Source organism: Bos javanicus, chromosome 19, assembly GCF_032452875.1.
Source record: "Bos javanicus breed banteng chromosome 19, ARS-OSU_banteng_1.0, whole genome shotgun sequence".
Taxonomy (NCBI): Eukaryota; Metazoa; Chordata; class Mammalia; order Artiodactyla; family Bovidae; genus Bos; species Bos javanicus.
Window position 1 is genome coordinate 52,100,312 of NC_083886.1, and position 27,332 is coordinate 52,127,643.

The 27,332-nt window shown below is 59.7% G+C and overlaps 2 protein-coding genes across 12 annotated transcripts in view; one reads left to right on the forward strand and one right to left on the reverse strand.

The window, feature by feature from the left end:
* CSNK1D (casein kinase 1 delta) overlaps positions 1–12,947 on the forward strand; it is a 37,717-nt gene extending 24,770 nt beyond the window's left edge. For 3 of the 6 annotated variants that reach the window (XM_061392483.1, XM_061392488.1, XM_061392487.1), the window contains exons 6-9: positions 74–222; positions 2,113–2,284; positions 2,816–2,955; positions 5,316–5,938. In XM_061392483.1, the coding sequence (XP_061248467.1) occupies positions 74–222; positions 2,113–2,284; positions 2,816–2,955; positions 5,316–5,462 (608 nt within the window). In that variant the 3' untranslated portion in view covers positions 5,463–5,938. The other 3 variants (XM_061392484.1, XM_061392486.1, XM_061392485.1) reach the window with 3 other exon arrangements.
* SLC16A3 (solute carrier family 16 member 3) lies at positions 12,189–24,242 on the reverse strand. 6 transcript variants are annotated; one of them, XM_061392479.1, is made up of 6 exons: positions 24,092–24,241; positions 16,981–17,117; positions 15,710–15,956; positions 15,134–15,277; positions 14,092–14,856; positions 12,189–13,240 (listed from the first exon to the last, which is right to left on the reverse strand). In XM_061392479.1, exons 3-6 carry the CDS (start codon positions 15,930–15,932, stop codon positions 12,987–12,989), a joined length of 1,386 nt encoding a protein of 461 aa, XP_061248463.1. In that variant the 5' UTR covers positions 15,933–15,956; positions 16,981–17,117; positions 24,092–24,241; the 3' UTR covers positions 12,189–12,986. The 6 variants fall into 6 exon arrangements, with proteins under 6 accessions (XP_061248463.1, XP_061248461.1, XP_061248462.1 ...); XM_061392477.1 differs by lacking the exon at positions 24,092–24,241 and adding an exon at positions 23,596–23,699; XM_061392478.1 differs by lacking the exon at positions 24,092–24,241 and adding an exon at positions 23,596–23,672 and having other exon boundaries at positions 16,981–17,175.
* Between the last annotated feature and the right edge of the window lie 3,090 nt (positions 24,243–27,332).

Sequence of the window (27,332 nt, forward strand, 5' to 3'; positions counted from 1 at the left end):
CTGTGGACAGACACCATTCTGGCTCTCAGTCAGGAATACTGCTGGTTACCTCTGAGTCTTCTGGTGTTTACAGCTGAATTCGCCACGTACCTAAATTTCTGCCGTTCCTTGCGTTTTGACGATAAGCCTGACTACTCATACCTGAGACAGCTCTTCAGGAACTTGTTCCATCGCCAGGGTTTCTCCTATGACTACGTGTTCGACTGGAACATGCTCAAATTTGTAAGTGTGCCCCCAGCTCACTGACCACTCAGCGTGGAAGGGGCTTGCCTGTCATCAGAAGGCTGCCAGCTGCTGCCATCCCTTTCTGGGAGCTGTACGGGGTTGGGGCTTCAGGAGGCATGGCTGCCACATGGGGAGCACAAGGGGTTCTGAGAAGCAAAATGCCAGAGGGCAAGCCAAGGAGGCGCCTCAGTGCCATGACGGAGTCCCCAGTGCAGGTCTGCCCAGACCAGGGCTCTCATTTGAACTCTGCAGTCCTTGGGATGTTGTGACTGCACTGGTCTGTGAATTCCTTGTCAAGGGGATGTGACTCCCACCGGGTGGGGTGAAGACTTTCCCCTCCTCCCCTCACCTGGCCGTGCCGAGGCCCAGCCTCCCAGGGGTTGAATGGCCTGGGAGGTGCTGTGTGTTAGGTCTCCGTTTGGCCTTGTGAGGAGCTAGACTTAACATTTGATTTCCTTTGTCACCCAGTTTGTTCATTAAGTATGAGCCTGTGTTTGTGTGCATGCGCATTGTCAGGACTTGGGGTGGGATAGGATGGGAGCTTGGACTTCAATTTGTTTCCTCTAAAACAGGCCACCTGTCTCTGAGTTTGTTGTAGAAGTTTGTTTAATCTTTGACACTACAGCCAGAATCCCCGTTTTTTGTTTTAATTTGCACTTCCTCTTTCATTAAAAATGTGTTCTATGAGCTTAAAACAAAAATTGGCATGTTTCTAAGGTAACAAAACCTGATGGAGGAACAGAACCTCCTCCTCAGAGTGCAAAACAGGAACCCTTATCCCGTGGCCTCACGGGTGCATGGGTGCTCACACAGACCAGGTCGGGGCAGATAACTGCAGCCTCCTCAAGCTGGGGCCAGCGCCCTGGACCTGACCCGTGCCATCCTGCCAGACCTCTTTATTAGGATGGCCTTCGAAGGACAACCTTTGGGGGTGGTGTTGCAGGTTCCTTGGAGTCTGCACATCAGGGTGCACTTCCTGTCAGAGTTACTGTAACAAATTTTTTGTTCTTACATCGTCACCCCTCACAGGGATTCGGCAAACCTCTTGTATAAAAGGCCAGACAATAAATGGTTTTCTCTCTGCCATCTGTATGGCATTGTGACCGCTCAACTCTGTGTTGTGTGTAACTGGAGAGCCGCCAAAGCAGTGCGTCAGTGAGCAGGCATGACTGTGCCAAGAAAACTATTTGCACGAATGAGTGTGGCTGCATTTGGCCCATGGGCTGCAGTTTGCAGACTCTTGACTTACGGCGCTGGTGTTTAGGACATAAGCTCTCCTAGGACAGGTACCCTGGCGTCACCACTTAAAATCCAGTGTCCCTGTGCTTCTGGTTTGATACTCACTGAAAGTGTCGACTAACTGTTCTGGGAGCAGCTGGTTTAGCTGAGGTGGTGCCCACTGCCTCGCCACCCGGGAGGAGCCTGCCTGCCAGCCTCGTCTCATGCGCACCAGCAGGACATGGGCCCGAGCTAGGTGTCTGGGCTCTGGTTGGACCCTTCAGCTGATCTGCCTGTCACATGGGCGCCTTCCCCCGGCTGTCGCCACGTTGGGCCGCCTCTGACCTAGGCTGGTTCCTGTCCCCACATGAATAATCGCAGAGAAGAGGGCCGCCAGGTGCTGTTGATGGTTGGGTTCTGAGGAGTGAGAATGCGACTGGGTGGAGATTTCCTCTGCTGGGAAAGGAGACAAGCCCGGTTCCGCTCCCCCTCGGTCGTGGGACGGGTCAAGTGTGCCCCTGGAGGGAGGAACGCCTGACTTGTCAGAGGCTGCAGACTTCAGGGGGACTGTTCCACACGCCCCCGTGTTTTTTCGAGTGGTGGCCAAGGGCCTCAGGTAGTTTTTTACCAAACCAGTTCAGTTCTGGTGTCGCCCTCTTTCCTCCATAGGGAGCCAGCCGGGCAGCTGACGATGCTGAGCGGGAACGCCGGGACCGAGAGGAGCGATTGAGACACTCCCGAAATCCAGCCACCCGCGGCCTCCCTTCCACGGCCTCGGGCCGGCTGAGGGGGACACAGGAGGTGGCTCCTCCCACCCCCCTCACCCCTACCTCACACACTGGTGAGTGGTCCCCGTGCTGTAGGCAGCAGGGTTCTATTTTGTGTGTCGCTTGCTCTGGACACTCCAGTGTGTGACCTCATGGGGTCTCGGCGGTGTGCCTCGTGGGTGAAGCGTGCGCGTCCTCGTTCTGTTCGTTTCTTACTCCGAAATTAGACACGCCGGGGAACCACCTGGGATAGTGCCTTCCAGAATATCTATTTCTCAGAAGTGGGCCTGTTGAAGGATTGTGTTCCCTGTGAGCTCTGTTGCTTTGCCTCTTGGTCTCATGACAACATTTAGCCTCTTCCTTGCCTGTTGAGACAGGCATTGTAGGCAGAGGCCCCAGCCAGCCTCCACTAGACTCCTTGTGCTTTACTCCCGGGGATCAGCCCGTGGTGCCGGCCTACCCTTAGGGTGCAGTAAGCTGTCCTGTGCCTGAAACTGAGGCAGCTGAGGGTGCTTGGTAGACATGGTTTTCAGGGAGAGACCCTGTGCTGGAGTGTGGGGTTGCATTCCGAGGCCTCACGCTTGCCCTGTCTCCCTCTCCTCCAGCGAACACCTCTCCTAGGCCCGTGTCCGGCATGGAAAGAGAGCGGAAAGTGAGTATGCGGCTGCACCGCGGTGCCCCGGTCAACATCTCCTCATCCGACCTCACGGGCCGGCAAGATACCTCCCGCATGTCCACCTCACAGGTACGCGCCCCATGGGCCAGCACCTGAGCTTGCCCAGGCCGGGTGCTGCGGGCCTCTGACTTCATGTTTGGTCTGGTCTTAATGGGCTCCAAACAAAGTGAGGTCATAGTTTCATAGTCATTCCTTCTTTCCTTCCTTCCCTTTCTTCCCATATTGGGGTGTTTTAACTGATGGGGTAACGTTGTACCCCTTGATGCAGCTTGGCCCCTTGGTTGAGAGCCTCCTTGATGAGCTGTGTGGGGTGAGGGCTCTACACCCCTCCCCTCAGGCTGTGCTAGGCTGGGACGTGCCACGGGGCCTTCTCTCTCCTGCTGCCCTCCACGTGGCTCCCAGCCCCCAGGCAGCCTTGGAGCCTTGGCCATCTTCCCTGTGCAGGCTGGTGCTTCTAGCCTGCTCACACCATTTGTTGTGGGCACATCCAGCCTTGGAGACTCTGTCCTCGATCTTGTTGACCAGGTGTTCCCCCAGAAGAGTGCCGGGGGCGCGGGGGGTGGCAGGGGTGGCATATTGCCGGCCATCACTGTTTAGTTTATGGGCAGAGGCCTTCTAGAGCCCAGCGCTTGGCAGTGTGCTTTGGGGCGAGGGTTCCTGTCTTCTGGTGCCCCTTCTGATGTTTGTCTTCTGTCTGGCAAGGCAAGTGTGCTCAGAGGTGCAGGGCCTGATTCCAGGCCCCTTTCCCCCCATGTCCTCTTCCCACTGTGGCTTTCCTTGCTGTCCTTCTGTGCTTGCTACCGTGCCTCCCTCAGCAGAGCAGCTCTTTGCCCACATGCGGACGTTTTTCCTCAAGTCGCTTCAGGGTCTCCTCCTGAAGTCAGGGCACTAGGGGCGTACGGGTCAGGAACAGCTGAAGTGGACCATTTCTCCTGCTTCAGCCAGTGTCCTGTGGGGACTGGGACTACCCCCTGGTGTCTACTCAGTGGGTAGGTGGCGGGTTGAGGAATGTCCGAAGCCCAGGTCCCGGCCACGTGCTGGGGCAGCGGCCCTGTGCTTCACCACTATGCCTCACGTTTACACTTTGCGTCCTGCCCTCCTCGGTGCTTTCTGGGCTGTGGGCGTACAATGTTGGTGAATTTGGTGGGTCGAGCATTTTGTGAGAACTCCCAGAACCTCAGTCCTGTGGCATCCAGCCGGTCTTGTGGCAAAGGAACAAGGTGTGCCCAGGCACACTTTAATCAAGTGAAATAATGTTTCTGCCAAATTTACTAGTAATTTACTAGCAAGTCTACTAGAAATGGGTTTTTCTTATATGGTAAGTTTCTCTAAGAGACTGAAGATGCAGGTAGTTCAAATTGTGTGGCTCAGTGGGTCAGTAATGAGATTGGGCCTCTTAGGGCTCCCAGCCCCACAATCGTCCTCTGTCACCACAGGGCACAGAAGGGGCTTAACAGGTTTCTTCCCACAACCCCTGGAATGCATGAGCTAGCAGTTGGGAGCAGGTCCCTGGAGGTGTTCACCATGCCTGGCCAGGAGGGCCTGGTAGAGGGCTCCAGAACACCTCAGCCAGCAAGGACTGAGGAAGGGGCAGGCTAACTTCTTTTTTAACACAAGAAAATGTGTTTTGCTTTGAGGATCATTGAGGAAAGTGGAAGAGGCTGAGAGTCCTGAGAGTGCCAGGCAGTTATGGGTTTTAATCCAGCCTCTTCACCACCTTGTGTCCATCTTCATTCAGCCCATGACCCCTGAACGTGGACAACACACAGCTTCAGGACCTTTCCTGTCAAGTCTTTCCATCACAATTGCATGTCTTCGCCCTCTGGTTCTCTCTGCTTTCCCTTCAAAGAAACGGGCCTGAACACTGGGGTGGGGGGGCCGGTCTCTGAAGAGATTCAATTTGTGTGTGTCCCTTCCAAAAGAAGCACTCTAGTTACCCTGGGAGTTTCCTTATGATCTTCATGTTGAGGGCAGCTGGACAGCTCTCTGCTTCAGGTTTTCCTGATCATCCCCCAGGTGCTCTTCCTTAAGAGACTCTGAAAGACTGCTGTCCACCAAGGGTGTGATCAGAGTTGCTCCAGCTTTTATGACTGGCCTCCATTCACACCCCCCACCCCCCCAACCCCCGCCAAAAGATGCAATCAGGAATAGGGCCAGTGACACAGTGATCCAGGGGGCAGCGCCACATGTGCACAGACCGCGGCCTCTTCTTACCAGCTTCCTCTTCCACAAGGGGAGGTTGCATCCTGCATCCGTGTACCCAGGCCAAGGAGGTAGCTCATCGTCAGCATACAAGTGCCTGGAGCCCCCTGCCTGCTTGGGGGACGGCCCTGCCGACCCTGCCGACCCTCTCCAGCTGGGGGTGGGAGGACGTGACATACAGGTCCCTTGCCCTAGCCACCACTCCTCACCCCCTTGTCCTTCTCCAGGGACTGCAGTCCCCATATCCCCGACCCCAGCCTGCGAATCTGGCCTCTGTTGCTGGAGTGTCATGGAGACTGAAAGGCTTCTGGTGGCTGAACCTGTGTGTGATGTTTCTCTTTGTGAGAAGTGTCTTCTTCATCCAGTGCTGTTAATAGAACATAATACTGACCCGTGGTGCCAGTTTTTCCTTCAGGTGGGCTAGCTTGTTTTAATTCTGGCTCCAAGTGAGGTCCGCAGCCCTGTCCTTCTCCGTATGTCAGTCCTTGTGTCACGGGGAGGTGGTGTCCTCTCCACCTCCCAAGCACAAGCCTCAGGAGCCCCTGATGCCAAGACCCTGTGGAGGGGCTGCTGTCTTGGCATCCAGTTCTCTTACTGCTTGAGGAGTTGGGAAGGATCTCCCTCATTGGCCTCCCTGATGGATCCATCCTCGAGGAGCAGCGGCCACGTGTCCAGGGGCCACTCTGGAAAGGTGGGACCCAGTTCCTTGTGTGGTCCCGGGATCCCCTCGAGCAGTCCCAGCCAGGGGTCCTGGACCTGGTTGAGGCAAGGCAGCACTTGTGGAAACAGGAGGGCCTTACGTGCTGGTCCAGCCAGTGGAACCCTTACCAACAGCTGTCTTTTCCCCCCACCTCAGAATAGCATTCCTTTCGAACATCACGGCAAGTAGCTGCACGTCTCCCCGTCGGAAGGCAGCACTGGGTGAGTGTGCTCACGGCGGGGCTCCTCGGCAGGCGCCGGGCCGGGTGGGAGCTGCCGCCCACTCGCCGGCCTGAGGGAGCACGCAGGGGGTCGGGCTTGCATGCCAGGTGCCCCAGGTAGAGTCAGGGCCCGGCCCAGGTCGTCTCCTTACATGGATTCCAGAGCAGCTACAGTGGGCTGTGCAGTCTGGGGTGACCCCAGAATCCTTTCTGTTGGCCTTTGGCCCTCGCCGTGGTCTCTAGTCAGGAGCTGGCATGGGGAGCAGGAGCCCGGTCTCGGCTCCAGTGGCCCCAGAAGGCTCGGGGCCTTGTGGCCCCAGGTTGGTCGCCGGACGTGTATTGTATTTTGCTGGCTTTGGGGGCCGCGCTTGGTGGGGGCTCTTGCGCTCTCGCTGCGTGAGACACTCCTGATGGTCTCTGCTGTCCTGGCTTTGTCGTCTTTCTTCCTTTAGCATTGATTTCTGTCCTCGTTTGCTTTTCTTTTTGAACTTGGTCTCTGCCCAGCATCTTGTCCACGCTCTCGTCTGTATTAACCCATCAGCCACAGCCGCCTGCTCCCTGCCATTGGTGCATGGCTGGGCCTCCCAAGCCCAGCTCCCCTCTCGGTGGCAACTCTTGTGGCTCCTCCCAGCTGAGGGCTTGCAGCTTCTGTCCACTCGGCACCGCAGGGCAGACCGGCTGTAGTTGTAACGTGACTGCACTCTTTGGGGACATCTTGATGGGAAGTGCTTTTCACGTCTTCCCCCAAGTGGAGTCCCGGTGCCCACTCGGGGCCTGGTCCTTTATTTCGGAACACCAGGCTACTCTCTAGGAAGGGGGCGCTGGGCATCTCTTGCCTGCTTGGACTCCGTCCGGTCTGACTGATCATGAGCTCACGGCTCCGCGGCCTCCTTGCCTGCATGGCTCTTCTTCCTTCCCCGTCTTCCTGTCACTCTTTCTGCTGCACGTGTCCTGGCCTCAAGGGACCTTCCAGAGCGGCTGGGGGCACATGTCCAAAGGGCTAGGCGGCATCTGTCCTTCCTCCTCCCCGGGCGCTGTCACTGGTGTTTTGTGCTCAAGCCTGACCGGCTCCACTCCTCTGGCCTCACGCTGACCTTCTCCTGTGCTTTGGCTCCGACAGATTCCCGGTCGGGTGGCGTCCAGTGGTCTGCAGTCTGTCGTGCACCGATGAGAACTCTCCTTTTTGCTGAGGGCAGACAATGCATGGCTGATCTACTCTGTTACTAGTGACACGCCCCCGGTCTAGAACCGAAATGTTAACACCGGGAGCTCTCCAGGCCACCCACCCAGCGACGCCCATGGGGGAAACAAAACACAAACCCAACCGGACAGACTCCAAGCGCTGCCATCGCCGGGGCTGCACTGAGCCCCCATGAACTCGGTTCTAGCGGGGCTGGGAAGAAAGCAGTGAGACGGTTGCAGAGAGAATCAAACTCCCATCCAAGAGCCTTTCAGTCCCCTCCGTGGTGGCGCACCCGTGTCCCTGCCGAGTCTACTGTAACTACCGATCTTCTACTTGGTTAAGACAGTTTTGTATCATTTTGCTAAAAATTATTGGCTTAAATCTGTGTAAAGAAATCTGTCTTTTTATTGTTTCTTTCATGTCTGTTTTTGCGGTCTTAAAGATGCTGACTTAAAGAATTCTGAAGCAGGTGCTGGTGTGGAGTTTGTGTAGGAGCGAGGCAGGGAGCAGAGCACACGTGGGTTTCTGTGGTCTGCGTCTCGTGGTTTGTTATGTGGTCCACTGTGGAGAAGGGATTTTCTCATCAGAAATTCTATCACGTATATACGCGTGTGTAAGTAACGTGTGTGTCTGTGTGCCGTGTGTCTCGTGACTTCATTAATCTAGTTTTGGCTGTCATGCTCCCTTCCCCACTGTAAACTGAAATGCCTGCTCACTGCAGACCCGCTGGGATTCTTGAATCATCAGGGCAGTTAGAAAGTGCTGGCCACACGCACAGGCGCAGCGGGTGCTTCCCGACAGAGCAGCCCATGGATCTGACCTTCCCAGACACAACGAGAAGGAAGCCGAGCCTGAAGACTGCAGAAGCCACGGCTTCGCGTCATGTTGCTGATCCCTCGGGAGAGGATTTCAAGCAGAGACTTGGGCTCCTCCATGGAGTCATGTTTGGTTATGTTGGAGGTGGTTGCCCCAGTGCTTTCGAACTTGGGAGATTTTCTAAATAGGCTGTTGATACTACCAGTGCAGGTTGGCCCCCAGTCTGGGTTAACATCTCTGCTCAAAACCAAGGGCTGTGGTGTCCACCCTGTGTGCCAGCATTGCCCAGAAAGGCCAGCGGGCCCAAGGGAATCCACTCTGAAGTGCCAAGAAACAGGTGATTCTGACGACCTGATGTCCAGGAGAGTGAAAGATAACACGCTTTTGTGACCTTCCCTGAGACATAGTGACCCCCACAGAGGCCAAGAGGCAGAGCAGGGCCGAGTCTCCCCAGAAAGACCCTCCGGGGCAACCAGGCTCCAGGTGGGTTCCTGAGACACCCTCCCTCGCTTTGCAGCAGTAGCAACAGAAGCACCAGCTGGTAGTGGCGGCCGGTAGACAGGAGCCTCCGTCTCTGGAAGTGAGGTGCAATATATATGTTCATAGGTACTTCCACATTTCTCCCTGTCATTGCCCTGCAGTGCGTTCTGTTTAGAAATAGGCACTGGTAGGAAGCTAGGGACCTGAAAGGTGTCCATGTCTGTGTTTTCCCTTCCTGCCCCCAAAGTCCCAGCACAGGGACACTGGTCCTAGGATGCCCCAACTGCTGTGTTGATGGCGCAGAATGCAGCTGGTTGCTTCTTTCTGAATCCTGAGCTGGCTACTCTGTAAGTGTTTCAGGGTATGGGCACTTGGCCAGGTGGGGCTGTGTTTCTGGGAGTGTAAAGGGAGCTCGGGTTGGTTGGAGTGAGTTGGGGGCTTTCATCGTGGCCCAGTGCCTTCCTCAGAGGTGGGCGTCCCCCTCCTGGAGAGCTGTTAGCAGCTGCGGCCCCGATGTTCTGCATCCAGGTTTTCACCTGAAATTGCCAGATGGCATTTTAGAAGTGGACTCCAACCCCGAGTCCTCAGCAGTGTGGTTGTGGACAGTTGTGTCCCCCCCGCCCCCCCGTATTTAACTCCCCATCCTGACTTGCAGGAAACATAGTTGGAATGTCTGTATCAACCTGTGTATCAGCGGCCAGTCTCTGAACTGCGCTTTTGTATGACCACTGTATTTGTGTCCTTAACCACCATGTAAATAATAAATTCATGACGACTTCTGCCTTTCTTCCCTGCCCCTGCCATGTGGTCTTTATTTCATCAGTTTTGAGTTTTGATTTGTGTAGATTAACTTTGTGAAACTAATTTTCTGAGACTGGGCATTCGTGTCTGTCCTTTGGAAGCCTGTTCATGTACTTTTGTAAGCTGATCAGGAGCAGGTGGGATGAGCCTCTGGGCTGTGGCGGGGATGTGGCTGAGCTGCTGCCGGTGTGGGCCGTGCGCACACGCCAGTCTCCTGCTTTAACCACCTCTGTGGGAAGGGCGTGCTGCCACTCACCTTGTGTTCTCTGGGGAGTGAAGAGCGTGGTGTTTGGCCCGTAGCCTTGTTCCTACTGCCCGTGGGGGGTGCTCATGGTACCCATGAAAGGGCTCCCAGGGGGGCCCCTGCTGGGACCCAGGGGCTTGGGCCCAGCAGTCACCATCCCAGTGTGAGCACCAGTCTGCATCCCTCACGCCCCAGGGGCTGTCCCTTCTAGGCAGGCAGTGTTGGAAGAGGGCATCATCTCTCCAGCTGTTGGGCTCATGGCCTCTGCTTCCCTCTGCCCCTGGAGTTGTTGGAGACCAGGACACCCCTACCCCTGGGAGCACCAGGCAGAGCCGAGTGAGAAGGTGTGGCCCCGCAGGAAAGTCCCTCCCTGTTGAACTGGGACCACAGATGTGTTCCCATAGATGTGTGGTAACTAAGCACCTTCTGGTCCACACCCACTTGTCCTGAGCAGAGTATGCCAGCTTTGCGTGTACTCCAGGGAAATTAGTGACGCCACCCGCATGCATGGTAAACGGGTGGGGCAGGTGGATCTCCCAGCTGCCACTGGTTTGTGTTTACTGCTCACAAGCCAGGTGTGCCAGGCTTGTGCCAGGTGGTCCCTGAGGATGTGAAAGAGCCTGAGCTCTTCTTTATGGGTTCCCCCTCCTCCCCTAAGCCTGCTGACACTTGGACTCAGCTGAAATGGTGATGAGGTGAACCCTGAACCACCTCTTGTTCTCCTGCCAGGAGGGAGGTCACAGGCAGAACAGGGACCCTGGCCCCTTTCACTCAGAGTCTGCCTGCCCTGTTCTCCAGCCCCCTCACCACCTCTGTCTTCCCAACATGGAGAACTGTACCCCCTGACCTGCCTGACAGGCTCCGTGCTCGGGAGAGCAAGCTCTGGGTCCAAGCCTCCACCTGCCACCTGCCCCCTGCCCCCAGGCCCTGTCGCCTCTGAATGGGGTGCTTGGAGCTCCTCCTAGGGACCATGCCCACCCCCACTGGCTGGGAGCTATGAAAGCAGCACACCCCTTGGCACCGCTGTTTGCAAGAGTGTTTAGGGTTACAGGGGAGTGTCCTTTGGGGGGAACTTTGAGGGGGCCCTGCAGGTGTAGGGAGCCGCCTCCCAGACTGCCATTGGCAGAACCCTTGGGCAGTCACTGGCAGCAGGGGCTGCCTTCCTGCCAGGCTTTCCCAGTGGGGGCCTGCACGTGTGTGCCAGGGTGTTCTCCACACAGGATGGCAGGTGCCCCAAGTTCTGGCAGGGCTGGGTAGTGCCCCAGGGCGCCTGGCTCATGTACCCCCAATTCTGATTTAGGCTGATGTGTATGTGTCCTCCAAGGAGGTGCTAATGGCTTGTGAGAGTGGGCTTAGCACAGGCATCTGTGTCTTCATGGGAAGCTGGGTGTGAGCCTCCTCCGGTGGGACGTCTGGAGGACTAGGGAGAGCCCTGTTCATTCCAGAGCACTGACCACTCTCCTAACTGCTTTTAGGGCCATTGGCCCTTGGCAGCCACAGCTTCCTGAGGACAGGAAGTTTTCTTTGACTGTGTCTTGGGCATAGCTGGAAACATCTGGAACCAGAAAACCAGGCAGACCAAACTATCTGGTCACCTTCTCCCCAGGGTTAGGGTTAGACTGCAGGTCAGTCTCCAATCTGGGCAGAGCCCCTGCATGCTTTAACCAGCTGATGTAGGGGCAGGGGGCCTCAGGTGCACCCTGGGTTGCATGGATCCAGCACCAGACCAGCCGTGGGTCCCACCCCCAGGGGAGGGACTCCCACACCATCTCAGTCACTGAACGGTATACCCATTGTGGCTGTAGAGAGTCCCAGTAGGGAGTGGGGACGAGTGAGGCAGCTTCAGGTGAGAGTGAAGGGGTGGTGGTGTGGAATACAGGGGCCCTGGTCATCCCCACAGCTGGTTCCAAGAGACCCAAGAAAACTGAATGACTGGCGACAGCCAGGCTGAGCTCTTGCCAGAAGAGAAGGGGGTGTCGTGATGAGGGCTTGGGAGGGGGTTGGGGGAAGGGCACAGGCAGGCCACCCACTTGTGGCCTTTTCCTGTTCCCCTCCAGTTCAGAGACCACAGGTGGGGCTGACAAGTTGGGTGCTCATGGCTCAGCTCTCCCAGGGGCTGGCCCCTGCCTGGCCCACCTTGCACAGGGTGAGGTGCGTGGATACAGGGCTACCACCTGACTTTTGCAGCTGCTAGCACTGCCCACAGCTCAGGCCCCTGGCAGAGGAGAAGGACAGAAAGGATGAGATGGGGCAGGGTGCTGCAGGCAGGCGCCCAGCCCCCTCATAGAGCTCAAGGGGCAGATGGAGGAGGGAGCCAGCAGCCCCCTTAGGGCAACACCTCTTGGGGAGGGGGGCCCAGGACGTGAGCTCTTGCTTGCTTTTCGTTTCAGAGGAGCAGGGATGTGGCATCTCTCCGGCTGCACGCGGCCCGCCAGGGTGCCCGCTGCCGTCCCCAGCGCCCTCGACGCACCACCTACTGAGGCGGCCCCAGCGGCCTCTGACCGGGCTCCCAGCCACACAGGCCACCGCTGGCCACAAGGGCAGGTGGGTGTGAGGTACCCAGGGCAAGGCTGAGCAGGGCTGTTCCAAAAGGACAGGGACCAGACACCAGCCCTGGGCGCTGACCACGTGGGATGACTGTCAGCTAACCAAGGGGTGAATAAACAAAAGCAGGCAGATCATTTTCTTCAAACACACACCAGTGAACAGAAACCACATGTACATCCCAGCCTAGGTGTCCACATCCCCGCAGTGTGGCCCCTTCCCTGCCGACCACCAGGGTGCTGTGTGAACACGCTGAGCCGTTTGAGGTCCAGCAGGACAGGGTCCAGAACAAGCAGTACTTAGAGGGCTGACGTAGCTGATGAGGACTGAAACCAATTTGTAAAAATAAGCAGGCTGTCTTTTGAGAAAGAGATTTGGGGTCAACGGTTAGACCGCTGTCCCTAAGAGCGAGCAGTTTTATCTCAAACCTTTCAGAGGCGAAGGAGGGAGCTTTGTCCACTAAGACACTCAAAAGGGGTGGGCTGGGGCACACAGGAGACCCGGTAGGACAGGGCACTCATGGGCACATGGGGAGGCCTGTTGTGGCAGTGCCTGCTCCGTAGCTGTCCCCGGCCCCGCCCCCTGATTAAAGTCGTGTTGTCTCCAAAGCGTCGGGTCTCTGGGTCCTTGAGCCCAGCGGTGGGCACTGGGCTCCCTGGGGTCAGCAGGTGGGTTCCCTGGTGCAGACGGCTCATAACCTCGCGGCTTGGCTTCACCACAGATCCGCCTCGGAATGACACGTTCCCACCCCGCCACCTTCCCCTGAAAAACACTGATCGGGTGATGATCCACTGCCCGGGCAGCTGGCGCAGAGCCGAAGGCCCCGCCCAAGCTGGTCCTGTTTGTGAAATAAATACGAGCGTTGACGGTCTCTGTCCGGTTCCCTGCACCCCTGCCGTCCTCCCTGGGCTCAGACGCTCGTTTCCGGGGTGTGAACCACCTCCCCGTTCTTCTCAGGCTCTGTCTTCAGGAACTGCTCCACCTCCCGGGAGTCCACCCTGACATCCTCCGGGGGCTTGTGGCGCTCCTCCTCCGTGGCCGTCTCGGGCCTCTTCCTAATGCAGAAGAAGTTACCCAGCACCAGCACAAGGGAGGAGGCCAGCACCTCGGCCCCCGCCAGGATAAACACATACTGGTAGACGTGCGTCGCATCCAGGAGCTTGCCTGCAGTGCAGGGAGACAGGGTCAGCCCAGGGCTGCAGCTTCCACCAAAACCCCACCCCCAGTCACCAGGATAGCCTGGGACCCTTGAGGCAGCCACCCTCACCACCCACCACCCCCCAACCCCGCCCCAGGCAGCAGAGACCCAGAGGCTAAAGCAGAGTGGATCTGACAAGGGTTTAGAGCAGAGCCTTGAATGGGGGCCTCATCCAAGGCCTCCTGAGGGGTCTGACCCTGCTGCCTGTTGCCACAGTGGCCCTCACAGGAACCACCTGGACTCCAGAAGGACCCTGGGACCCCAGTTCAGGCACCTCTTCACACCAGAACCCTGCCTCCCCACCCCAGGCAAGAAGAGCAAAAGGCCCAAGGTCAAGTGGGAGGTAGAGGGCCTACAGGGTTGGCTGGAGAGACCCAAACCCAGGTGCAGAGACTTGGCAGGGCCTTGGCCACAATAGTCTCACGTCCCCAACCCCTATCTTCTCAGCTATCAAAAAATAAAAGTCCAGTGTAACAAAAGCCAACCCTGGCCTCAGCTCTGAGTGTCCCCGGGGTGTGGGGACAGCCAGAAAGAAGGGCTTTCTTTTCCCATGGGCTTCCTCCCACAATGAAACCAAGTGGGTCCTGGGATGTATAAGAGGCTGTGTTCCCCCACTGAGGTCAGCTGCCCATGTGCAGAGGTACATGGTGACCTGGCTACACAGGGCTGGGAGAGGTGGTGGAGGCCTTTCCAGCTAAGAGCTCCCCATGGTGAGTCCCCTTCCCAGGAAGAGCAGCTGTGAAAACTGCCCAAGGGCCTAGCCAGGCCCAGGGAGGTGAGGCCGCTCACGCCCCTGCTGCCAACCCCCAGCACTCACCTCCGGACGGCGGCCCAATGAGCACAGCTATGGCCTCCAGCAGCAGCACGAGGCCAATGGCGCTGGAGAACTTCTGGGTGCCCACGATGGCCATGAGCACCTCGAACTGCAGGGCCCCCACCATGCCATAGGAGATGCCGAAGAAGATGCAGAAGACCACCAGCCCACCGTAGTTGCTGGCAGTGGACCCCGTGAGGTCGGCGAAGCCGTTGAAGAACATGGCGAAGCTGAAGAGGTAGACAGAGTAGGGCCGCACCTTCTTGAGCCCCGTGATGAAGCCAGCGGTGGGCCTAGCAAAGATGTCGACAAAGCCCAGGATGGTGAGCAGGAAGGCCGCCTGAGTGTCGGGCACCCCCAGGTCCTTGGCATAGCTCACCACAAACACAGGTGGTACAAAGAGCCCCAGCACCATGATGGAGGCGGCCAGGGCATAGATGACGAAGCCACGGTCCCTGAAGACGCTCAGGTCCAACAGCCGCCGGGGCGGCCGCTGGGGTGCAGGCCCCGAACCTGAACTCTGCCGGGGCGCCTCCAGGGGCCGCATGAGCGCGGCACACACGCAGCAATTGAGCAGCAGGCCACCCAGGATGAGGAAGCCGCCCCGCCATCCATAGTGGTCCTGCAGCACCTGCCCCAGCGGGGACAGGGCGCACAGGAACACCGGGCTGCCTGCTGCCGCCAGCCCGTTGGCCATGGGGCGCCGCTTGTTGAAGTAGCGGTTGAGCATGATGAGTGAGGGCTGGAAGTTGAGCGCCAAACCCAAGCCTGGAGGGGAGCAGGCAGGTGAGTGCAGGTGTCCCGGCCCAGGTTCTCCCAGGCACGGGCACCCGCCTGAACGATTCTTGTGTGGACCTGAGGCATCCAAGTGAGGGGACTCAGCGTGTCCCCGACACCAGCCCACGTGTCCGGGAGAGACGGGGAGCAAGGGACAGATGGGAGCCTGGCAGGGCCACCCCACAGCTGGCCTCCCCCGGGAGGCCCTGTCTCTTCAACAGGAACCACTGCCACCCGGCCACTCCACTCCTGGCGGGGCCTCACTCACCAGTAAGGACCCCTGTGGTGAGGTAGAGCTGGATGATGCTTCCACAGAAGGACGCAGACACCATGCCCAGGGACGCCAAGAGGCCGCCCGCAAGCATGACTGGCCGGCAGCCAAAGCGATTCACACACACGCTGCAGAGTGGGCCTGGCAGGTGAGGGACAGCAGCTAAGGCACGGGACCAAGGCTGTCCAGGCCCAGGGAGACCTGCCCCTCGCCGATGCCCCTTCATCCCGGCGCAGGAGACACAGGACCACATTCGCGTGTCTTCCTAAGTAAAGCAACGGTCCCCAGGCATCTCTCCTGACTGGTCTGTGCAGGCAGCGAGGACGGCTCTGGGATCCAGCACAGCTGTGCGGATACGGCCCTCTGGACAGGGTCTCAGACAGCTTTGGCCGTGCCAACCTGCCCTCTGGAGACCATGGCACCCTCGAGGGCTTCCCACCAGCTGTCTCTGGGGAACCAGGGCTGCGGACACTTGGATGCACCACCCAGCCCCCAGCCCCCAGGGCTTTTTGCCCAGAAATGAACTTGGTGAACTTGCAGAGGTGGTCACCTGGCACGACAGCCCCTGCTCACCTGTCCCATACAGCATGGCCAGCAGGATGGAGGAGATCCAGGCCGTGTCACTGTAGCCTATCCCAAACTCTCGCATGAGTTCCTTGAAGAAGACGCTGACCGCCTTGGGGAAGGCGTAGGAGAAGCCCGTGATGACAAAACAGCCCCAAAGGATGGCCCAGCCCCAGCCCCCATCCGGGGCCTTGATGCCGGTCGGGCCCTCGTCGATCACTGCCCCTCCCATGGCCAGGAGGGCTGATTCTGCGTCCTGAGAAAGAGGAAGCCAGGCTGACTCAGTTGTCAGTCACCCAGCTGCAGCCCAGCAGCATGGGGACACAGATGTAGCTGAGGGCAGGCACCCGGAAGGGCTGCCCCTTCCTTCAGGCCCTAGCCCCCAGTAGGAGCTCAGCTCTGGGCCGGGCCGCCACCTGATGATACCTGAGAGCCCTGCCTCTGCCCCTCACCTGCGCTGGGTGCAGGGCAGCAGGGTGTGGGGTGACCAGAGCTGCAGCTCCTCCTCCCTCCCCTGCGCAGGCCTGGCCTGCTCCCACACAACTAGCTCTAAAGGGCAGTGGCTTTTTTGGGCTCAGCCAGGTCTCAGGTTACCTCTTGAGGAGGGCAGACCCCAGTGGGGAAATCAGCTGTGCTCTGGCCTCCCGCCTGACCTTGTGTCAGGAAGCTGCGTGGTTCTAGCCGCCAGCACCTCGGGCAGTGAAGCCAGGCCTGGTGGGGGCCTGGGGCTCGGTCTGCGGTGCTGTCCCTCGAGACCTCAGTCTAGATGTGGCCAGCCTTGCTCTCCCACTCCCAGGAGGACAGGGCTTCCCCGTCCTTCCCACTCTGATTGCACTGCACCAGAAGTGAGAGTCTGAGGAGGCACACACAAGGCTGTGCTGTGCAGGGACTGAGTGGGGGAGCAGACGGTGCAGCTGAGGGTCACTGTGCTGGCCCTGACTTGTCCCATCCTGTTATCACCCACCTACCTCTGTCCGGCTGCTGGAGTTTAACTCTTCTGGTGAGGGAACGGCAGGAAGAACACGCTTCCATCCAACCCACCAGAGCAAACCATTGCAGCCCCCAGGCTCCCCAGTGGAAGCTGGCCACACCCACTGTCAGCCCCAAACCCGCGGAAGCCTGGGGTCAACTTCCCTCTTTTAAACCCCAGGAACTTAGCTCATTTGAGGCCCAGGAACTTGATTTCCACCTGAAGATCCTCCCCTCCCCGCCCATTTTCATCCCCAACCCGTCCCTGATCCTCGCTCCAGAAATCCCCAAATCCCAGAAATCAGCCTCACCTGACAGAGGCTGTTCCAAGGACAGAGTAGGCCTCTTTGCTGCAGGCGTGGGGAAGGGAAGGCTTGCTGGATCCAGCCACTCGCTGCCCACTGAAGCTCCTTGTCTCCCCACCCGTGGTGAGCTATAAGCCAGCTCCCTGGTGGAGGAAGCCCTGATATGTAGTATCTGCCGATTCCGTGGTGTAAATACTCCACCTGCGTGACGCCCAAGGACCTCCTGACCAGGGGAGCTGCACAGGCAGCACCGCCGCCCTCCTAGCCGCCCTCCTATCAGCCCGCCCGCCTGGGTTTCGTAATCTGTTGTGGCTCCACCCCTTTCCCCTTTTCCTCGGATCCTTGTTGACCTGGCACAGCCCTCCAGGTGGCCAGTCCTGCATCGGAGGCTCCACAGAACCTGGGACAGGACTCTGGAGTGAGGACAAGGGCCTCTGTGCCCGGCCTGTCAGAGCACAGCTTCAATGTGCAGAGCAAAAGAATGTGGGGAATAAGACCCACCCACCCCCACCTCCAGCCTGCCCCCCAGCACCCTGGCCACAGGGGCTGTGCCCTCCAGGGACCCTGATTCAGTAGTCTGGAGGGATCTGGACTCTGATTCAGTATGGGGAAGGGGTATCCAGGTTGTGATCCAGCAGTGGAGGAGGGGGGCATCCTGGGCTTTGATTCAGAGGGTGTCTGGGCGGGGGCAGGGTTAGGGGCTTTGTAGATGATTACAAGCAGGAGCTGCTGTCTGAGCACCACCCTTTGATGGTTGGACCCCAGGAGCCAGCTGGCTATCAGGGTGATGACAAGGCAGATACAGCCCACTGGAGCAGAACAGCAGCCCTGCCGTCACCCACAGACTGGGCCAGAGGTCCACTTTCAGAGCCTGCGCTGGTTCTCAGCTGGGCCAGGGCCACAGGCGCCACTGGGAAACCCAAGAGAAGCCCTCACCTCTCCCTGCACTCAGACCCCAGTGCTCAGAAGACACCTGGACTTCAGTGAACAGGATGGAGGGTATGTCTGAGGGCAAGAGCCATGCAGCCATCTGGGGACACAGCCAAAAGGTGCACGGGGGCACCCTTGTCAAGGGAGCCCTCATCCTCCTGCAAATGCAGGCACAGCCCCATGACCCAGCGCAGCCCCCTGGGTGGCCACCTCTGCATCTGAGGCCACACAGAACCCGGGACAGGACTGGAGGAAAGACAAGGGCCCCTGCGCCCCGACAGTCTGAGCACAGCTTCAGAGTGGCCCACCCCAGGTTCTCCAGAGCCCTGCCGTGGGTCACATGGCCACATGCCTGAGCCTGGTAGGGGACAGGTGGACAAATGCCATCCCAAACTCACTGGAGGCCGTGGAGGCTGAGCCTCTGCCCTTCCCCTTGTGAGCATTAAGTTTAAAGGGTCTCTAAGGTACATGCAGCTGACTGATACTAAACAAAAAACAACTAAGTATATTCGTAGGAATGTGAATGCTCTGCGATGCGATGACACTAAGGCAGAAAACACAGGACTCCCTGACCCAGGACCCCGGACAGTGGTCGTGATTGTGGTCACGGGGACACTGCGGGATTGGTTGTCCTCAGTATCCTGGCTTGTTTGGGGTTATGAGCTTTGTAAAGTAAATCAAACGGATCATGTGGAGGCCAAAGAGGAGAGTGTGTGGGGGGTGAGCAATTAGGAATAGCTGGACACTTACAAACCCACAGGTATAAGACAGGGCCTCCATCTAAGATCTCCCTGGTTCCACCAGCCAGACCTGGGGCACCAGGGGAATCATGGGCACCACAACCTTTGAAGCCCTATTCTCTGCCCACCAGGGCTGGGTCCTCCCTGGAGGCCTCCAGGATCTTGAGGAGAAAGAGCATCGGGGAGGGTGAGGAGACAGAGGGACAGGTGCCAAGGCCCAGAGGCAGGAGGGTACAGTGTGTTCCAGGACCTGTAGGGGTCAAGGCTCACACAAGGAGGGGGCCATCTCACATGCCTGGGTCAAGGTCCTGTGTGGTCATCTCTCCCACCATCCCCTGAACACCCCAGAGACACTGCTTTCTCCCGGCTAACCCCCCAGCCCAGGTTGCAGCCACACTGAGATGACCCCCACCCTGTTCCCCACACCAGATGGTTCTCAAAGGGAGATTTCTAGTGAACTTCAATTTGCAATGGGGAAGGGTGTGCAAGCAGGGGAAGATGGAGAGCAGGGGTCTCTAGGTTGGGGGCAAAGGGATTTCACCCAGAAGTGCTCTGTGTATTTATGGCGGGGGGTGGGGGCAGCTAAAATTTCCAAGAGCAAAATGGCCTCATCAGCCCAGCCTGTCCTGTGGAGGAGGCAGGCTGGGGCACAGGCTGGCTGATACACCAAGGGAAACCTAGAGTGGGAGGAGCGGCCCCCTCAGGGACTGGTCGGGGACCCTCAGCACAATGCAGAGGGAGGTGGCACCAGCACATCTGTTAGCACATGCCGGCCGGCTGTCCTTTCAGTGACATTTACTCTCACAGGGAAGCACGTAAACCACGTTCCCAGCCCAGAAATAACCCGCCCTCCAGGCCTCGGAAAGCTGATCTCCCAGGTGGGTATGTGTGCCCACTTCTGGGTCAGGTGAGGCTCCAGGGGGTGCCCCCAGGTCCTGGCCCAAAGAGGCACATGTACAGAGATCCCTCTGAATGACCCATCCCTCATGCCCTCCTACATCAGGGGCCCCTGCCAGCTGCTGCCTCAGGGGCCCACTGGCTATCTGGGTGAGGGTCCTAGCTGGGGTGAGGCTCCAAACTTCTGCATCACCCCTCTTTCCGTGGCCCCCTTCTCTGCCTACATTCACCGGCTTTGAATGTCCTTGGTGGCGAGAGTGCCCAGCCTCACCCCCAACCCTACATCTGCACCCAAAGAGCTAGTGCAAACCTCATACCAGCGTGTTCCCAACCTGACCCCACGCCCCCACCTCAGAGCCAGCTCTGACCATGTCCTGGTGGCCTCACCACCTCCTGGGCCCCTTCTGCCACTCCATTCCAGCCACAGGCTTGCTGCCCCTTAGGCCTCTGTACTGGCAATTCCCTCACCCACCTCAGTCCTGGGTCTGTGGCCTGTCAGCCTCCAGGGCAGGCCATGAACCAGGAAAGGGGCATTCAGTGTAGGGGGCCTCCAGCCCCAGAGCCTGTAGCCTGTCCCACGTGCTTAGTCGGTGCACTTTCCAGCCTGGCCAGTTACCTAACTGGACCTCTAGTCCTTGGAGACCAGCTCCAGGTGGGCGGGGCAAGAAAGGGGCAATTACATTCCTTCCTGACTCTTCCCGCACCAGGAGGCTTGGAAGACATGCCTGAGTAACAGGGAAACAGCCCAGTGAGGCTATCTCCTGACTCCTCAGGCCTCAAGGCCCCTGAAACCCATAGGGGTGGCTGTACCCTCTGGAGGAGGGAGGGGCTCCCCTTCTTCTTTTGCCTGCAGTTCCTGTTGTGCACAGGTAACCAGAGGATTCAGGACACTCTGATCAGAGTGCCTGTGTCCTTTCCAAGAGGCGGGACAGGACACATCTCAGCCCTGCCCTCATCGGTGTTTGGAGCTGTGACTGGAGGGAGGTGCCTGGGGCTTTTTCTGGGGAGGTGGGAGCTGGGCAGTGGGTGAAAGTCTAATCCAGGCCTTCTGAGCCTGCTGGGCCCTCCACCCCACTTTGTCTGACCACGCACATGCCCAGTGCTCCCACAAGCTCTCCTATAGGCTCATGTCTTGTAGGGGCCAGTGGGGTGGAAACAATGGTCTCATTCACCAGACTGGACACTGCCGCCCAGGCCAGCCCCTAGCTCTGAGTCATTCTCCACCTCCATCACCCAGTTATGACAAGAAGGCCATTTGAGAGTTGCCCCGGGGATGTTTTTTTATTTACCTTGTTGGGGGGCCCCCTCCTCTAGGAAGCTCAGAGGGCAATGAGGAGGGGCCTGAAGGTAGCTGAGCAGGCCCAAGCTAACCCCCCTCAGGTCTGGACCCAACCCTGTCCAGCCTGGCCCTGCCTGGGCTGCCCATCCACGTGGCCACCTTGTCCCACTCAACTCCCTGCAGCGCCGCCACCCCGCGCCGCCCCCCCCGACCCCAGCCCTAAACTGTACCTAAGACCAAGGCCCAGAAGGTGATCTCTGTGTCAGCAAGCCCCACCAGCAAGGAAGGGACCCTTCCACCAAAACTGGGTTCCTAGCTCCCACCACCACCACCTGGGGGCTTTGGAGCAAGTAGAAGGTGGGGGAGTTGGCTGAGGAGATCAGAACGGTTGGGGAGGGGGAAGTGGAACCCCGGCCATCCCCCACCCCCACCCCAATCTCCACCCCAGGGAGCAGGATGGATGATCCTTCCTATTTCAGCTTCCGGCTGGGCAGGTGGGAATCCGGCCGACCCTGGGGGGCGCCGGGGGCGGGTGGGGGTGGGAAGAGAGGATGCTCAGGGCGGCCCCGCCCCAGCCCCGCTGCCAGGCAGCGCGCGGGACGTGGGGGACGTGACCGCGCCAAGGGAGGAGCCACTGCCGTATTGCCTGGAGTAGAAGCCCTCCCTGTCCGCTACCGTATTGGCCAGAGCGCAAGACCAACACGTAAGGCCACCAGGGTCAACGAACCCCTAAGCCGCACTGGGCATCCCAGAGCGCCAAAGGGGACCCCGTGGTTCCCCCCGGGCGAGGCACTCTTCACTGTCCGCGCGTTGGAGCTGGGCCAAGTGGGCGCGGCCCGGCGCTCGAAACATTGACTGAGAACGCTGGGTCTCCGTGACCGGCTTCCTCGCACGGCCCATCGCACAGATGGAGACTGAAGCCGGGAGGTCTGCGCTCGCCGAGACGACGCCGGCAGGAGCCCCAGGCCTTGTCCGCTCCCGCCCCGCCCCGCCCCTGCGTCCGGGCCCAGTGCCCGACTCGCCGGAGGCCTGATCCCGCCTGATCCGGAGACGCGTCCAATGGACTGATGGCTCTGCGTGGCTGTCTTCTCCACTGGCTTCCTCCCAGAAGGGCCGCGGGAGGCCCTGGGGTCGCTCTACTGGGCTCCTCAACTCGAAGGGGCGGCACTGGCCCCCTGCACACCTGCTAGGTCCCTGCGAGTCCTGCCCTGGAGCAAGCCAGCCTTGTCCTGCAGACACCACCAGCCAGTGAGTGGGACCCCACAGACCCTGTTCCACACGGTCTCCCTGGTCAGTTTCCTGAGGAGCATGAACGCCTGCCCCTCCTTGCTGCCCTTCAAGCAGAGGTGTCCAGCTGTAGTGAGTGAGAGCTGAGTTGCCTTCTGGGTATCAGGTCCTGCCCAAGGTCACATGGGGTCATTACAGAGCCTGCCTTGGGATAGGGCCTCTCAATATCCAACCTAGGCACTGACTATACCACAGACTGGGCAGGAAGGTGCCACACCTGTCTGGGCACTGCCACCGCCATCCTCAGAGCCCCTTGGGGGCAGACCTCCCACCATGGGAGCAACTCCTTAAGCTGAGCCCAAGCCTCTGTCCATCAGTCAAGGGGCTGAGTCCATCCTCCAGGACACATTCCTCCATCTGCCCGTCCCTCCCAGCACCCATCTGACAGCCGAACACTTCCTGGGCCTTCAGAATGAAGTGCTGGACCCCAGAACCCTCCAACCCTCACCACACCCACTCCTCCTCTTGACTTTGGACAAACCTCTCTGACCTGGGTTGCATAAAGGCCATGGGTCCGGCTGCCATCAGCTGTCCTGCGGACCACTCAGCCTGGCCGTGTTCATCACACAGAGTGATCCTGTCGTCCCAAGCACCTCTGGATGTATAGCCTAGTGCCTCTGGGACAGAGAAGCACTTTGACCCCAGGGGCTGTGCCTGCCCCTCACCCAGAATCCAGGCAGCACTCCCTGCCCCTGCCTGGCGGCCATGACCCCCACTGCTTCCCTCCCATTCACAGGCCTGCTGGCCACTGGCCTGGGCCAGCATCCAGGTGGGTGAGTTGTCAACCCACTTTTCAGATAAATAAACCAAGGCCCCGAGGCCCCACCTGGTTTTCCCAGAGCCCAGGACCTGGGAGGGGGGTGAAGTGAGCTTGGGGAGTCCAGTCTGATCCTGGAGCGGGTTCCCCATTTCTCTACCCAGAGTCTCCATCAGAACCCATTGCCTGAGGGCAGGTGTGGGTTGGTGAGTGTTTAGGGCGGCGTGAGAAGAGGAAGGAGGTGAGCCCTCGGGCACCACCACCCCACCCCACCCCCCCGGCCGGGAGAATACGTGCTCCCCGTTTCCCCCCCGGGAAGGGGCCCGGGCCAGGCGTTAGCTCCACCAAATATAGCCGGCGCGCCCAGGCCGTACGCAGCGAACTGAGCTATTTATACCCGGAACCCGCTCCTCCACCCCACAGAGCCGCCTCCTGGCGGTGCCCAGCCCCCGAGGGTCGCTCGACGGAGGGGCGCCCGGAGGAACCGGGGAAGTCGAGGTCGCACAACCCAGGTCCGAGGGCTCAAAGGGGGTGCGGCTGGCTCCCTGGGCTCCTCAGTGAGGGCCGCCGGAGGTGGGGGGCTCGTATGTGCCCGGCGTGCCCCCGAACCAGAAGGGTGAAAGGCAAAAAGCGCGGACCCCCAGGTCGCCCCCAGGCCGGACGCAGACTCAGCACCGGGGCGGCTGGGAGACTCCCGGTCCCGGAGCCGCGGAGCATCGGGCCATGCCTACCTGCTGCCGCTCGGTCGCCGCGCGCCTCTGCCCGCCTCGCTGCCAGGCGCCGCGCCGGGGGCGACTCAGTGCTCCGGCCGCTCGCGCGGCACTTCCCCAGTGCACGTCACCGCTGCCTGGCGCCGCCCCGCCGGGACCCCGCGGGAGGGGCGACCCAGTGCTCCCCGACGGCGCAGACAGCGGCGCGGGCTGAGCCTTCTCGCCGGATCAGTCCCGCTGCCCCGCGCCCTCAGACCGGCCCCCCAACCTCGCCAACCCCTGGCGCTGAGTTGGGAGCCCTGGCCCGCAGCCCCCTCCCGCCCCTTCGTCTCCCACTCTGTACGCTCTCGCCTCTCTCTGCCGGGGCTGGTACCCAGCGCGACTGGGTCCCGCGTTCTCCGAGGCACCGACCCCTGTCGCCCCCCGCGCCCGGGGGCCGCTCGCTCTGACAAGTGAGCGCGCGCACCCCGCCACACCCCACGCCACCAAGGGCACGCGGAACCCGTGGGACTCTCACCTCTCAACTCAGCTCTGGGACTTTGCAGGTCACCCTAGCCAAGCGCCCTGGAATCTGCGCCCCCACCCAAACCTCTGCTCTCTCCAGGGCGGCCGGCGCCCCTTTTCCTGGGCTCGGGAGGAGGGAGAAGGCGAACATCGCCCGTCCCCCGACCCCGCCTGAGTGATCTTGGTCAAAGATGTCATCCTCTCTGACTTCCGTTTCCCCTGTGGAGCCAAATACAACCGCTGCTCCTCCTCTCGAGCTCCCAGAACCTGGCTGTGCTGGGGGATGGTGGGGCCCCAAGGCGTGTTCCCCATCCCCATACTCCGCAGACCCTCACCTAAGGGGAGATTTAATCGCAGCTGGTCCTAGGCAAGGTGCTTCAAACCTGGGTTTTCTCATCTGCAACATGGAAAGAACTAAGGTTTAAAGAGAAACCACAGAGTGGCCTGGGCCCAGGACACCTCTTGGTGACTGGTCTCAAGTCACAGGACACTTTCCACCGAGACACCCAAGTTGTCAGGGACTTCAGGAGGCCAAGCAATGGTGTCTCTGGGTTTATCTCAAAGATTCCTGTTCATCCCAGACAGGGTGACAGGGTGAGCATCCCTGGGTGCATCCTCTGGAGGATTACCCTCTCCAGAGGCCAGTGGGGTGGCTCACCTGCCTTGGCACAGTAAAGAGGGGTGGGCAGAGGGTGGTGTGGGCCTTCTAGTCCAGAGTTCACCATCCAACCACTCCTTTGGAGACACCAAGTCCACTGAGGACTTCTGATCTTTTTTTTTTTCTGAATGCTGGGAGACCACCCACCACCATCCCCTGTCCAAAGAGCCCTGGCAATCACAGAGGCTGGGCCAGGTGTTGCTGCCACCCTGGCCTGGGGCCCAACCACCCTCACCCCCACATGCTAGAGAGGTTGCCACATAGGCATGCATATACAAGACAGCAGGCAGCCCAGCCCAAGCCCTCCCACAGCAGCTCTGCCTAGCCCTTCCAGGCGAAGACCCACTGAGTTGGCCTGGACCCTGGGTGTCTGTAGGGGCCCTTGGGAAGGAAGAGGGTCCCCATAGGGTCTCAGGTGATACCCCCACTTGCCTGCACCAACCAACAACGATTACTGGCTTCCTCACAGCTGGAGGTAGAAGGTACACCAACCTGGGAGGGCATCTGTGGGGGTGCAGCGCAGAGCTACAGAAGAGAATCCCACCCCTGTACTGAGACTTCCAACCTCTGGGGTGGGGCATCTCCCTGCTCTGCCTCAGATCATTTAGACCCACACCCTGCCCTGCGTGGGCCCCTCCTGCCATCACCTGGATGCCCTACCCCATCTTCATAAGACTTGGGAGCTGGTGCCCCACCACCACAGGAACCAGAGCCCCAGGCCTACAGCCTCCAACCCCCGACTCCTGCCCCCAAATGAAAGAGCTCAGAGTGGCCAACGAGGAAGACAGATGTGGGGTGGCTGGGGTCTTCTTGACTTCTCCCAGCTCCCCTTAGACTAGGGCTGGGTCTTCTCTGAACTATGAGACCGGGGAGTTCTCAGAGAACTCAGAGAAGACTGGGTCTTCTCTGGACTCTGAGTCCCCTACCCAGTGCTCTGAGAGAGTTCCTGGGGTCCACCCTTGCTCCTGCAGAAGGAGAGAGACCCCAAGGGTCCATCTGGGAGGGCTGGGGATGGTTATCCAGGGACGCTGTGGTCCTGCAGGAGCCCCAAGGAGGGAGAGAACAGTTTCCCAGACCCAGGGCCCCTCAGACATGGTCTCCCATGGAAGACCAGAGGGGAGAGAGGGGGCAGGCTGATCAGGCACCTGCTTACCAGCCCCTGCCCCCTACCCTCTAGCAGTAGAGGGACTGTCTCACCCAGAGGTTGGAAGCCCCCCTGGCTTTGACTGGGGATGCGAAGGAAGACCAAAGTGGGGTGGCAGAGTGATGGCTGCTGTGTGTGGCTCTGCATGGGAAACCAACCTGCTGCCAGTCAGTGGAAGGGCAGAGCAGACTCCTCCCCGGCCCTCCCCTGGACCGGGGCCCTGGAACGGAGGGCCAGGAACCTCCGCCACCTGAGACCCTCGGCCTTCCAAGCCCCAACCTCCCCCATGGTGCTTCAGTCTTCTTTCCAGGACCGGGAGCCCTGAGCACAGGAGGGAAGGAATGGGTGCCATTCTGCAGTGCAGTGGAGGAGCAGAAAAGGCCAGTGGCAACCCACCCTAGGCCTGGCTCCAGTGCCTGGTCCCCCACAGTCACCCTGGGCTAGCCCCCGACCCCAGGCTGCCCCTTTCTGAAAAAGGAGTGGGTGGAAAGGGAAGTGAGTAGGTGACCCGAGGAGGTGCAGCCACTCCTGGCGAGGTGGGGGGACGCTGTCACTCATGACCCAACCTGTGCCCTCCCCAGCGGCCCACCACGCCCCTGCCAGTGCCCCCACCTGCTCCATCTCCTGGATTCTAATTCTTCCAGTTGTTCCAAATCACAGCTGCAGGTCCCATCAGGCCCTGGAACATGTACCGAGGAGCATCCAAGGCTGCCTGCACCCCCTCCCCAGCTGCTGCAGCTCCTTGGGGGTGGGCTGTGCTCCACCGTCCCCAAGGGGAGAAGAAGTCTACCCGGCCCATCCTCATCCCGGTGTCTGAGCTCCAGTTCCCACCCACTATGTGGGTGGGAACCAGGCTCCACTGTGCCACTATCTCCGAAAATGATCTTTGAAACCTGGAGAGACTTCTGAGGGTCCTAGCAGCAGCACCCCCAGGGAGAGTGTGGGACAGGCCTGCTGCTCCTACACAGAGCCTGATTGTAGGTGAGGGGAAGCCTTCCTGAGCCTGATGGGGCCATGCAGATGGCCCATTCTTGAGCCCTGGGTGCACCCCACCCGACTCCAGGCCCCACCCAGTCCATTCGTCCTGCCCCAGGCCTGCCTGTGCCACCCAGCACTGGCTGCCACCACCCTGTGGTCAGGATCGGGGCCAGCACAGGCTGGGTCAGTTGAAGAAAGCCAAGTCACGGGACAGGCTTGATGGCTGAGCCGGGGCCCCCTGCTGTGGGGTCTAGCTCCTGTACCCCACCGTTCTTAGGGACCTGGAGACAGGACTGTCACAGCCGGTCCTCACTCAGAGCGCCCCTGGGCCACACCTTCCACGATGCAGGGTGGGGAGCCCACCTTTCCAGAAGACTCGAGGCCAGCGGTGCACGGGCCCCTCCTTGAGGCAGGCCATTCCCCTTCCTCCTTGCTTGCCCCTCAGCTTTATCTCAGAACAAGAGCCCTGAAAAA